Here is a 14,343-nt window from a genome sequence, read left to right on the forward strand (position 1 = left end):
CGTAGTTTTCCTCTCTCCCAAGGGTATGTCTTTTCCTTACAAGTTATAGGCCAGTAGTCCCAACCTTTGGGCCTCCAGGTGTCTTGGACTTCAACTCCCAGAAATGCCAGCCAATTTACCAGCTGTTAGGAACTGTGGGAGCTGAAGTCCAAAACACCTGGAGGCCCAAAGGTTGGGAATCACTGGTATAGGCCAATTCACAAAGCAAGCCATACAAAAACATTTTTTTCTGGAGTGCTGCTGCCGCCGTTGTAGTTGTGGAATGTCTTCAGTTTGTTTCTTACCCTACAGATTTATTGGCAGGATTTAGTCAGAGGAGGCTTGTCATAGCCTTCCTCTGAAGCCGAGGAACCCTATGGGTTCCCCTGGCTGAGTGAATGTTTGAATTCTGGTTTCCCAGAGTCCTAGTCTAGCACTTAACCACTCCAATGGCTGTTAGCTCGGGTATAGCTTAAATCAATACATTGTTGCTGGGCTTTTAATTCCAGTAGGAATTGCAGCCAGACAACTCAAAATTCCAAGAATGTTGGCAGGTGACCTCATAGTCCTTGCTCATCAAAAAGTCCTGTGAAATTTGGCTTCACACTACACAGTTTGGGAACTTATAGTTGGACCAAACTATATCTGTCTGCAAGCGCGGGTTCAGATAATCAAACATCGTCATGCCCAAAGAAAGCTAGAAGACTAAGCTAAAAATATTTTCTCTGTGATATCCAGGGTGTTTTCACACTAACTCCTTGTTCTGCAAAAAAAAAAAAAAAAAAAAAAAGAAAGAAAGAAAAAAAAAAGAAAAGAAAAGAAAAGAAAAAAGGGAGCTTTATACCTTCACTATGCTGTGTGTGTGTTTCTGTATATCTGTGTGCCTTCAAATCTCCTGTCAATTTATGACAACCAAAATAATTTTCTTATGCAAGGAATATTCAGAGGTGGTTTGCAATTGCCCTCCTCTGAGATATAATCTACAACACCTGTGATTCTTTGGTGGCCTCATTCCAAATGCTGACGAGGGCTGACCTGGCTACAGAGACTGTTTGAAACTGTGAGTGCTGTGATCATCTATGATATAGTTTTCTCACACTGTTGTGGATGGTTGCCTTGTAATTCTCCCACAGTTCTCCATGCTTTTCATTCTCATTTGACAGTTTCCAGGAAGCTTTTGTCACTTTTTCCCATTCTGCATTTTCCACTTTTTCACAGTTGTGAAAAATTGCACTAGTGTCACATTCTTTCAATGGACCCCAGAATACAGTATAATGAACAAGAAGAGGAACCTGCATTATATGGATAGTGTAAACTCGTATAATACAGTTTAACTATGAGTCTCTACACTGTCCATATAATGAAGTTTCAGACTGCATTATATGTCAGTGGAGATGGGGCCTGGTCAGTGACCTACAGGAACAGCAGGACAAAGTGTAGTAACTCTCCTCTTCTTATGTGTCCAGCAGGTGATATCTTGAAGCATTCTGACCTCTGGTGTTGGAGGTTTCATACTCTCTAACTATCCTGATTTGGTGAGGACAGTTCTGATTAATCCTCTGTCATCTTTTTTTCTGTTGCTTTTAAACTGCTCCAGTTTCTCTACACTCCTCTCACTTTCCCCACCTTTGTCCCCTGCTTGTTAAATTGCTGCAAAATGAGGTCAATGTGCAAAAGGTATTTTGTACCCAGTGGAAGAGGAGAAGATGGAAACCTATCCTTCCCAGTAGACTTGGGCAAAAGCAAACAATCGCATCCTCTTTTTGTTCGAATTTCTTTTTTCTTTAATAATTTTGTCATACCAGATACACTCTGATGTAGCATGATTATACATGTCACAATTATCATCTGTGAAATATTGGAACCATCCTGTCTAGTGCCAGTGAAGGACTGGACAGGAGACTTATCTCAAAATAGTGCCTTATCTGGGACTATACCTGTTAAAGCAAACAATAGATACTGGGAAGGTTCTATCAATATTCAAGTTGGGGAGCCGATTACAAATGACACATTTGTGAATTGAGAAGTCAAAAATTAATGAATTACACATTACGAATTAATGAACTGTGAATTATGAATTAAGTAAATTATTCAAAGTCAGTCACAGTTCACTGAGGTTTTCAGAGGACATGATGTGGAGTCTTCCAAGCAGCTCTCCAAGGAAATGAAGGCCCAGATCTGATGGACAGATTTGAAATGCTCTAGTAGTTTCAATGTTTTTATGGTAACTCAGGCTATCAGGGATTGGCTATTGTTTTGGTTCTCTTTGCTGAAATTGTTATTCCTTGACCACGCTTTAGAAAGCACAAGTTAACACATAATAATAATAATATAACTTATACCCCGCCCCATCTCCCCGAAGGGACTCGGGGCAGCTTACATGGGGCCTTGCCCAACACAACAATATAACAACAACAACAAGAAGACAATAGAACAAATATCCCAACAATAAAACATCAGCAACAATAAAACAATCATAAAAATCAACATACAGAATAAAATATTAAAAACAGGAGACTAATACACGGATCTGGGTCAAAGTGCAGAATATTTCAAAATGGGGAGAGGTAGATCCACAGCTAAAATAGTCAATAAAGTGCATTATAATACTGGCAAAGCATCATTGATGGAGCTATTGTTGAATGGGCAGATAAATCAAACTTACAACGATTAATCATCGAAGGCCTTTTGGAAGAGCCAGGTTTTTAGGCTCTTCCAGAAGGAGAGGAGAGTAGGGGCCTGCCTGATCTCCCTGGGGAGTGAGTTCCAAAGCCGGGGGGCCACGACAGAGAAGGCCCTCTCTCTCGTCCCCACCAACCGCGACTGCGAAGGTGGTGGAAGCGAGAGGAGGCCCTCCCCCGACGAGCGAACGTGCGGGTTCATAGGGGGAGATGCGGTCTTTAAGGTAGGTGGGTCCCAAACCATTTAGGGCTTTGTAGGTGATAACCTGCACCTTGAATTGGGCCCGGAAAATAAACGGCAGCCAATGGAGCTCCTTAAACAGAGGCGTTGAACGCGCCCTGTAATTTGCTCCAGTTAGAAGTCTGGCTGCCGAGCGTTGTACTAATTGTAATTTCCGGGCCGTCTTCAAAGGCAGCCCCACGTAGAGCGCATTGCAATAATACAGTCTAGAGGTAACTAAGGCATGGACCACCATGGCCAGATCTGACTTCTCGAGTTATGGTCGCAGTTGGCGCACAAGTTTTAATTGTGCAAAGGCCCTCCCGGCCACGGCCAACACCTAGGCCTCAAGAGTCAGCCCCGAATCCAGGAGGACCCCCATAAGAGTAATGGAATTTAGGAATTGTTTATAAAGTTGAGATAGTTATACCACCTAAGGTTACTAGCACAGGATTCCAGGTCCTGAAATTTTGTGGCCATAATCTGAGACCCAGATCTAACTGACAGAGCCAGCATGTTGTAATGGATTGAATACTGGACTAAGATTTCTGGAGACTAAGATTCAAATCCCTGCTCAGCCATGGGAACCTGTCAGATGACCTTCAGTGAGGCAATGGCAACTCCCCTCTTAATAAAACTTGCCAAGAAAACCCCAGGATAGGATTGCCATAAATTGTAGTCAACTTGAAGAGATATAATAACAAGGTATACCTGAGGGGATGGCAAGATTGCAAGGGCAGTGACTATGTTGGTTAGGGATTATGAAAGTTTCAGCCCAAAACTCCAGGAGAGGATGACATAAAGACTGAATGAAGCAGAGTGGCTAGCAGCACAATGAAAAGAAGATTTCCTCCCAAGGAATTTGTTATTTGCGTTAGAGATTTGACTTGGGTTCAGATTTCTCTGTCATACACTCATGACTCATAAGTATCCAGTTAATTTCTGTCTGATAAACTACAGGTTGCAACTACCTAAATTTCCTTAGCTAACAATACCTCAGCCTCCCACCTAGAAAATGAGAATAAAATTGCTGATTTACAAAGTTATTATAACCTAAGTAATCTTTGCGGTGCACTGTGAATAGTCAAAAGCACAATATAAATACATATCATTTTAGAGACAGGTTTGTGCAGAGCAGCAAAGGGGAAAGGGACTGAACTCTTCCCTGCCATTGTATGAACTAATGGTAGATCATTGTCTGCTACTTTCAGATTCCAAATTTTCTCTAAATCACTTAGGCTCCTTCTACACAGCTGTATAAAATCCACATTATCTGCTTTGAACTGGATTATATGGCAGTCTAGACTAATGTGAATTTTCTGCTTTGATAACCTGGATTATTTGGTTGAGCAGAAGGGGCCTCAATCTTTATCAAAACAGAATTCTGAAAATAACTAATGGTCAGATCAAGGGTCTGGAGAACAAACCCTATGAGGAGTGGCTTAAAGAGCTGGGTATGTTTAGCCTGCAGAAGAAAAGGCTGAGAGGAGACATGATAGCCATATACAAATATGTGAAGGGAAATCATAGGGAGGAGGGAGCAAGCTTGTTTTCTGCTGCCCTGGAGACTAGGACGCGGAACAATGGCTTCAAACTACAGGAAAGGAGATTCCACCTGAACATCAGGAAGAACTTTCTCACTGTGAGAGCTGTTCAGCAGTGGAACTCTGCCCCGGACTGTGGTGGAGGCTCCTTCTTTGGAGGCTTTTAAGCAGAGGCTGGATGGCCATCTGTCAGGGGTTCTTTGAATGTGGTTTTCCTGCTTCTTGCAGGGGGTTGGACTAGATGGCCCGTGAGGTCTCTTCCAACTCTACGATTCTATGATTCTATGATTCTTTGTTGTATGGCAACCTTGTTTCCTTTCCCAGAGATAAGTTTTCTGTTATCAGTTATGATGGGCTCACCCTGTACTGTATCCAAACAAGTGGGTTTATAGCCACCAGTGCTTTTTTCATACAATTTCCAGCTCTCTTAAAACACGTATTTCTGTTTCCACCTTGTGCTTTATATAAGGATGACTCAGTAGTTGCAAATGGTTGTGTGCGTACATTGCATGCCTCTAGCTTCACAGTTCAATAGCCTCCCTGCAACCCTCATTTTGTCACACAGCAACTTCCTCTTTATTTTCCTTTTTAAAGAAAATCACACACACATCACTTGAAGTCAGATACCAACAGGCACTGGCTCATGGGCAAACGACAAGTCTGAATACCAAACACATTGTCACAAAGTCACTCTAACCCTCTGATTCTCATGTGCCCAATGTTATTGCTCAGAGCTTGGACTTCATGCCAAGAGCACTAGCCAGGGGATTCTGGAAGTTAAGGTTTAAAAGAGGTCTTTACTGGGCACTTTAAGCCAGGTATCAATAGGCACTGGCTCATGGGCAAATAATTACTATGGATACTTTACAGGTTGCCACAAGGATCTGCAGCCTTCCACCAATCTTGGTTATAGCCCACTGAGTTCTCAAATATCCTCTCTAGCAGGTCAAGCTGAAGATCTTTCTGCTTGCCCTCCCTAGTATATCTAGTATACATCCCCCCCCCACTTCCAACTTTAACCCTAGATTATGATCAGATCATCTGGAAATATTCTCCCTGCAACTATCAACATCAGTCTCAGCTTTATTAGTAGCTGCTACTTCTGCTTATCCATCCACTTCCACCAGTATGATGTTTCAGGTTTGACAAAGTGGACTATGCATATATCTACTTTGTAGAATTAATGCAGTTTGATATCACTTTAATGGCCATGGGTCAATGCTACAGAATCCTAGGCATTTGAGTTTTGCAGGATCTTTTAGCCTTCTCTGCCAAAGAGGATTGGTACCTCATCAAACTACAACTCCTCGAATTCCATAGCATTGAGTCATAGCAACTAAAGTGGTGTAAAACTGCATAAATTCTACAGTGTAGATGTACCTTATCTCATTAAACACCCATCTCTTTGACTGAACCTTCCTAAATTGAATGTGCCATTTTGGTTAAGAATTGTATTTCAGACTTTGATTTAAAATATTATTTGTCTTTTTTCTTAAATGTGTTTTTATGTGTCCTTAAAAATCTTTTGAGATATAGGAAGTGATTAAATATGAACAGCAACAGTGACTACACACGTACACTCAGTCTTTGCCTTAGCTACGCAGGATCAACGCTACCATTATGCAGAATAAGTTGGTTGTCTTATGCAAAAGACGCTGGGCACGATACAGCTTTCATGTGCTATGGGTGGAAGATCTGGCCCAAATTCCTGTCCTGAAATGAGATTCAGATGCTAGTCAGGCCTACTACATTGAGAATGGAAGTGTCTGTGGGCTATTGTTTTGTCCTTTGAAATAGTATGCCTTGGGCCAGCTCTGTTATCTATGAGTAGTAGATATTTTTTCATGTCAGGGTCAACTTGAGAAAGTGCAAGTTTCTTCTGGTGTGAGAGAATTGGCTGCCTGCGAGGACGTTGACCAGAACATGCCTGCATGTTTGATGTTTTACCATCTCTGTGGGAGGCTTTTCTCATGTCCCCACATGGAGCTAGAGCTGACAGAGGGAGCTCATCCATGTTCTCCCCAAGTTGGATTCGAACCAGCAACCTTCAGGTCAGCAACCCAACCTTCAAGTCAGCAGTCTGTCGGCACAAGGGTTTAACCCATTGCGCCACTGGGGGCTCCATTGTAGCAAAGATGAAAGATTTCTTTACGTGTACGTTAACTCAAGGACAGGCAGCCCTCAAGTTATGTACAAGTTAGGTTCTGTAGGTTGGTTCTTAATTGAATTTGTAAGTAATTTGGAACAGGTCATTTTTAAAGTGTAACTCTAGCTAAATATATATCTTTTAGCTTTGAATAGAATAGGGAAGGGTTAACATCTCTGTGCCCCTGTTCAGAAGATTTCACCTCACTCTCTGTCCCTATGATCATTGGATTTTTATAAATCTGGCTTATTGTGGAAACAAGGATTGGTGATAAAGCTTCAGTGGAGACACATTTTCCCCATGATAACTCTTCTAAGAGTGAATTTCCCTTCCGAAGGGTAGGTTTCTCTCAGTTCCTGTTGCCTCACTCCCATTCTTAGCTATGATTCATTTGCAAGTCAGATGTTTGTAACTCTACAGGCTTCTGTGGACTAGGCCACTAAGTGAAAATGCTCAGAATGCTACAAGTTCAAAGATCTTTTCAGTGTGTTTACTGTTTACACTGTATTTCTATGCTGTTATAATCAGGATTACATAAAGCAACAAATCCTTAGGCATTGTAGCAATTTCACAATTTAATGGTCTGTAAGCAGTAGTGTATTCAAATGCAAAAAAAAAACCTTTTGTTTTGCTTTCAGAACTCTCTTGTCTGGATTAATAGGAACCAATTTCTTCTTCGAGCTGACCATAAAAAAACCCCTTGTTAACAAAAGGCATGGAGATGAGTGTGTGCTTATATGCACACTGCTTTCATATATCATAGAATTTCTTCATGAAGATAAAAAAGAAAAGTATTTCATGTGGGCAGTGTTCTTAAGAGGAAAGGGTTCCCCATAGTACCATTTTGGTATATAACAAAAGAGAATGATCAAAATCGTAAGAAGTCTGGAAACCATGTCATATGAAGAGCAGCTTCTAATATACAGTAGAGTCTCACTTATCCAACACTCGCTTATCCAACATTCTGGATTATCCAAAGCATTTTTGTAGTCAATGTTTTCAATACATTGTGATATTTTGGTACTAAATTTGTAAATACAGTAATTACTACATAGCATTATTGCGTATTGAACTACTTTTTCTGTCAAATTTGTTAAACATGATGTTTTGGTGCTTATTTTGTAAAATCATAATGTAATTTGATGTTTAATAGAGTTTTCCTTAATCTCTCCTTATCCAACATATTAGCTTATCCAACGTTCTGCCGGCCTCTTTATGTTGGATAAGTGAGACTCTACTGTAAATGTAAATATTCTACAAACTCTTTATCCACTAATTTTCCAGCCCATCCAGATATCTTTAGCTCCTTTGCATTTTTATATGCAGTTGTTCAAGCCAGAATCAATTAGGTGTGATTCAGCATGCCTAAGTTCTACTAGTTTGTTATGCTGTCTCTTAGTCAGATTTGATAACCCTCCTGTCCTCTGATAACTAACTATCTGGATAACCCTATTTTTGAGTGGATGAATAGAATTCTCCTCTCCAGGGGCCTTTGCCTTATCCTCTTTATTTCCAGGCACTATAGGTGGAAAGAACTGAGTGATTGAGGTCTGTTTCAAACCACAATTTCTATTTGCTGGTGTAATTCTCATCTGCGGCCCTACCTTTTCAGCCCTCCTATAAGGCCTTTGTCAAGGTCAGACGCCAGCCGATGGATGAAAATACAGTTTATTGTATAAACAACTCAAAAAAGCTCTTAAAACACAGGAGCTTGCGAAACTTAAACTTCAGTGTGAAACAGACATTTATACTGAAAAAACTCCAAAAAATCAAACTGGAAAATAATCCAGATTATCCAGAGATATAATCCGGATTAAAACAAAACTGCTTAGATTCAGCTCAAAGTTTCAGGGCAAAATGGAGAACGCAAAACAAACTACGGGCCGAATTCCCAAGGAATCAAAATAAACAGAATCCCAACTGAGTTACAAAACAGAGTTCAAAGATTCAAAACAAACAGCGTCCCAAACCGGACTGAACTTTGCCACCGGAAGCAGCACAAACAACCTGGTGCCAAAATCAAGTAACGAAGAGCAAAGAGTTACTGCAGGGTCAGAAGCCAAGCCAAGGACCCATGACAGAGCGTAACTGCAGAACCAGGAATCAAGCCGGAATTGGGAGCGGAGCGTTACTTCAGGGTCAGGAACGAAGCCAGCGGTCAGTAACGGAGAGTAGTTACAGGATTGAGAACGAAGCCAAGCCAGAATAGGGAGCGAAGAATGCCAAAATGATGTCCAGTCCAAGGTCCAAGATGAGGTCGTCACAGCAAAGTCCTTGTCAATGGGTTGACACAAGTAGCCAAAACGACGGAGGCAAACTAATGCAGACAGTAATCACAATGCAGTCTAAAGAAAACCCACACAGTTCCAACCCCCGTCGTAGAAGTAACCCAGAATAAACTTACGTCGGTTGCACAGTCTCAAGCCAGTCTTCAGGAACATGAACACGAAACCCAATGGCTGTGATGTCTCAGAGACCCTCGAGTCATGACCCCGCAGCCATTATAGATCAGACTGAAGAGGATATGGGGTTTTCTCTAACTCAGCAAGAATCTGCTCCCTTCCAGATGTTCCCTGTTGACAGCTTGGGTCCAAAGCTAATTACAAAAGCCCTTGAAACAGAGCCTGGTTCCCCGGAAAGTGTTCCTTTCGATAGGAAATTGTTTCTCAAAACACACTGCTCTGAGAAGGAGATTCGGAGACGAAGCGCGAGATTAGCGGAGAGAGAGGACGCTAATTAAACCGTTTCCCTTGGGAGTTTTCAGGGAGGGTTGCATCTGGCAAAGTTGTTGTCTTCAGTCCGTTTCCCTTGGGAAAATGTGAACTCAGGCACCTGGTTTGGGGAAGATTTGAAGTTCCATAAAAGTTCTGGGCACAGGCTAGCCATCATGGTGTCAACGTGTCAGTTGGAAGGTTAACATCGACTCTAGTTCCTACGGCGCTCTACTCTTGAGTAGACTGGGCGCTGCGTCTCCCTGCCAAGACTGGACTGCATTTCAGTTCCACCACGACCAACTTGCCTTGCCTTGCTTCCTTGCCTTGCCTTGTTTCCCTGCCTTGGACATTGAACTGGAACTCTCTTGAGAGACCTTGCTTTATTCCCCACTCAAACTGCCTAGAAGTTTGAGTGTGTTTCGGTTATTGGATTTAAAGACTTGATCTCTAATACTGGACATATTACTGGACTATATTTGACCTTTCCTAAAAGGACTATTGCTGAACTATATACTCTGCTTGTTTTTGTTTGATTCTTTTATTGCCTTAATAAAGATATTAGATTGTTTATTGGCCTCCGTGTTGGCTTCCAGTGCTCACGCAGCTTAGAGACGTCACAATGGCGCCCAACAACCACCTTGCCACACGCAAGGGCCCAATGGCCAAATGCCCACAATTTATTTACAATTCGTTTTCAGAACTTGATCTGGGCACTGCCCTTCCCACAGGTTGTTCCCATTCCTCATCTGAACTGAAACCACCCTGCCGACGCCCAGACCTATCCTCAGCTGTGGAACTATCCCCACTCCTCCAATTAGACTACCTTGGGTCCGATCCTGAAGGACCCCATGTTTCCTCAGTGTCCCCATCACCAGTGAGCCCAGTCTCCCCATCACAATCCTCTGCAGCGCGTGTCCACTCCATGCCATCCTCTTCAGCCCGTGCCACATCCCCAACATCCATTTCAGCCCGTGCCACATCGCCAACATCGATTTCAAGCCCCTCATCCCCTTCAAACCCTCAAATGAATCCTCATCTGTTGATTCCTCAAATATCTCTTTAAGCCTCTTTCTCAGTAACTCCTCAAATGAGTCTTGCTCCCGAGGAGTCTTTCTTCTCTTCCTGCTACTATCAGTAGTATCATTGACCCCAGAAGGCTCATTCACAACAGCACCATGGCTTTGCTTTGAAGGACCTTTTTTGCTTCCCCTTTTTTTTGTTACCAAAGTTCTTGAGGGTGGGATTAATGTTAAAAGTTTCTTTAATCCATGTTTACAATTCCTGGCACGTCCTGTTTGTTTGCAGATAGTTTTTTGTTTCAATTTCCCTTTAATGGTCATGGTTTTTTTTCTGGCTCTTACAGTTGACTTGGAGGTGTTTGGTTTTATCTACTTTTGTCTGTTTAGTTCTTTTATCTTTGGGGCAGGGAGAAGCTGTGTCCTGCTTGGTTGTAACTGGAATGATAACAGCCAGCATTGTTTTAGTAGAATCACAGGTGCACCGGCTTCCCAAAACAGCTTTAAGTATTTTTGCAAGTGTGCTCAGGAGCCCCGTGCTTTCTTGTTGATACTTAATTTCTTAATTATCAGCAAATAATTAGAAAAGGCATTACACTTGGCTTCCAGGTGCTAGTAGCCCTCATTCAATTCTTCTCTTTGTTGTAAATCGAGATGGGGATATTGCTGTAAGAAATTCTTGGGTGTGAAGGGATTAAAGTGTCCCTTCTCCGAAAATGAGGTTGGGAGCTTTTCTGGTGTTGGGTTCTAGCCCCAGTGTTGTTTTACCGTAACATCAGGACTTTCAAACTCGGCTTGTGCCAGCTCCTTCACCAAGCTTCTCCTTCTTCCTGAATCCACAATATGACTCTCCTTCAGTAATAGTCCTTTGGTGTTAATCGGCCAGTCCTTCAGTTCATCAGCAGGCATAATAGCATTACTCACCCTCGTGATCCCTGCAACCTCCTCATCAACATCTACCAGCAGCCCCTGGTGAGTCTTTTCCAGGGGAAAGAATCGAGTCTTCTTAGATTGTCTATGTTTCCTCCTCACTATAAGGGAGTGTAAAGGCAAGGCTTTCTCCTTATAATTATTTCTTGTGTAAAGCATACTAAAAAAGTTCAACTTATCAGACAATCCTGACACTTCTCCACAGCGTGTTCTTTTTCTCATTCTTCCGATGGCAGTCACTGTTCCCCTCGCTTAGCCTATATAATTTTGGCCTCTTTCTACTTACATGTTGTGCAGATCTGATGTAAACATACAATATGTGAGAAACTTTGTGGGATGATATAGGCTCAAAGCTATGGGGCCAAGCAGCAGTATTCAAAGATTATACTATTAAAAAGGTCTAGATCTGGCATGGGCAAACTTTGGCCCTCCAGGTGTTTTGGACTTACACTCTCACAATTCCTAATAGCTAGTAAACTGGCTGGGATTTCTGGAAGTTGAAGTCCAAAATACCTAGAGGGCCAAAGTTTGCCCATGCTTGGGTTAGACTGTCATCATAAGATAATATCCTCTGTGCCCTATCCCAACCTGGTGGCCCAGAAATATATTGCTAATCAATGGTACTGAAAATGGCCCAGCGGTCCAGTAGAACCAATAGGAGTATATTCCTTCTGTAAAGGTCCTAAAGTAAATCTGACAAAACTGATCATGGCTTTCTGTCTCCAGAAGGAATTCGGATTCAAATAATTAGTACCACCCACAAACACCTGGGATTGAGCTATCATCACTCTGGGTTTATGTTTGGTCATGCATGCAAAATAAAGGCTTAATCATAGAAATGGTTTATGACATCACTACTCACACTCAGTTCAGGGAATAAATACTCAAGCAATTCCAAATGTCTGACAACCTGGTCACCAGCTATTGGAGTAACTCTGTAGATCAAGCCCCAAACCTGCAGTGAAAGCTCTCAAAGATGGGTGGGTCAAAGATGCTCCCAGAGATGACTTCTCGTACCAAAATGCCTAGAGTATCATCATGGGGTGACATGATTGAGACACCAGAAGACAAAGGTGAGTCTCATGAGACGGCATCGAGCTGATGATTTCTTTGGTTATCATATAAGCAGGATTACCCTGTGACATATATATACAATACTTAATGAAGAAGGACAAAGTAATTTTCTAATTATATTCAGCGAAAGGCTGATGGTGTGAGAGAACTCTTTGGGATGTTTAAAAATCATACTTTATTTTTGTAACAAATGATGTGTGGAGTGTTGTAGGTCTGCAGAAGCCTAGAGATTTTGCTCCGACTTTTCTCACTCAGCCCTTCATGATGTTTCATACATTTTCATTACAGTGTATGTTGTATTTGCTTTAAATAAAGTAGTGTCTCCATAGACTTTTCTTGTAAATGACATTTTTCATTTCATTTCATATTTTTTTGCTGGCTGTTACTTTTTGTTGGATGATGGAACACTACAATCTAGAAAAGCAATCTTTGTTAGTGTAGAAAAGCGCAGCAACAAAAACGACTTGTATCACTTTAAATCTTGTGTTGCAGTGAATCTCTTAGGCTGCAATCCCATATGTATTTTTAATATGAACCTTTCTTAGCTAAACTGAAAAGCATGTGTTTAAAATGGGTTGGAAAATCATTGATTCTACAGATATTTCAGTTGACAACTCTCAGTATACATTTTCAGGGATAAGAATCTATGAGAGTTGTAGCCTCAAACGTCCAAATAATGAAATACTCTCCTTACCTTTATTTAAGAACCCAAGGAAAAGTTCTCTGGGAAAGCCATATTTATTTATTTATTTACAGTATTTATATTCTGCCCTTCTCACCCCGAAGGGGACTCAGGGCGGATCACATTATACACACATAGGGCAAACATTCAATGCCCATAAACACATCAAACAGAGACCGAGACAGACAGACGCAGAGGCAAGTTAACCTTCTCCTGGGAGGGATGTTCGATTCTGGCCACAGGGGGGAGCAGCTGCTTCATCATCCACTCTGACGGCACTTCCTCATTCCAGGTCGTAAATTAGTTAACCTTGCCTCCCCACTTTTTTTTTATAAGTGGTACCTTATTTCCTACTTGATAGATGCAACTATCTTTCAGGTTGCTAGGTCAGCAACGAGCAGGGGCTATTTTTAATTTTTAATTGACGGGAGCTCACCCCGCCACGGGCTGGCCTAGAACTCATGACCTCATGGTCAGAGTGATTTATTGCAGCTGCTCAACAGCCTGCGCCACAGCCTGGCCCCTACACAGCCTGCGCCACAGCCCGGCCCCGGATACAAGGACAATAGCACCTATCTACGCATGTAAACTTGCAACTGGAATGTTGTTCTGGTTTGACCTTACTATTGGGAATGCTATTTTACTCTACTGAATAGCACTTTTAGGTAGAATGTTGATTACTAAAAGAAGTAACCATTTTGAATAGTGGTGGATGTTTTCCTTTTTCTTTTCCTTCAGCGGCCAGGTTGACTGTCCAGTGGAAGATGCCAAAAAACTCCATTCACCAGGTACTCCTTTCTGAAGCTCACATAACTATTTCAGGATTACTCAAAGGTAGCAGGGTCCCACTATTTTATTTGGTGTTCCAGTGTCTTCCGCTTTTTGCTGTAACGAAGGGCCTGGTCACCCAATCCTGTTTATGGAGGGGCAGGTCTTCATCTGCCTTTCAACTTTCAGTGATGGAACTTGGTTCTGGTTTGGGCCTTACTATTGGGAATGCTATTTTACTCCAGCACAATATTCATGCTAGTTAAGGCTGTTGGGACATGTATTCAATCACATCTTAAAAGTGCCAGGTTAGGGGAGGCTGCCATGTTGCAGGAATTCGAGGATCTGTGGTTTTCGAGAATTCCTGTCACACAGACATCTGTTAAGTGAGGCTATGACTATTGGTAGTTGCTTCTTTTATGTAAGTGTTGGCAGAGATGTAGACTTCATAGGAGATCAAGTTAACAAACTGAGTTGATTGGAGTACTTAGTGGTGTACCCTGCATATCACCTCATATACTTCAGTTCTGATAGGATAATAATAATAATAATAATAATAATAATAATAATAATAATAATAATAAGTAGT

General features: G+C 41.8%; 1 protein-coding gene across 2 annotated transcripts in view; it reads left to right on the forward strand.

The window, feature by feature from the left end:
* The first annotated feature begins 11,983 nt into the window (after nt 1-11,983).
* heatr9 (HEAT repeat containing 9) overlaps nt 11,984-14,343 on the forward strand; it is a 39,435-nt gene continuing 37,075 nt past the window's right edge. For both annotated transcript variants that reach the window (XR_010002859.1, XM_062970580.1), the window contains exons 1-2: nt 11,984-12,303; nt 13,725-13,774. Coding sequence is in view for 1 of the 2 variants with exons in the window: in XM_062970580.1 (XP_062826650.1) it covers nt 12,207-12,303; nt 13,725-13,774 (147 nt within the window). In the remaining variant the exon portion in view is untranslated. The remainder of the gene's footprint in view (nt 12,304-13,724; nt 13,775-14,343) is intronic.

Source organism: Anolis carolinensis, chromosome 2, assembly GCF_035594765.1.
Source record: "Anolis carolinensis isolate JA03-04 chromosome 2, rAnoCar3.1.pri, whole genome shotgun sequence".
NCBI lineage: Eukaryota > Metazoa > Chordata > Lepidosauria > Squamata > Dactyloidae > Anolis > Anolis carolinensis.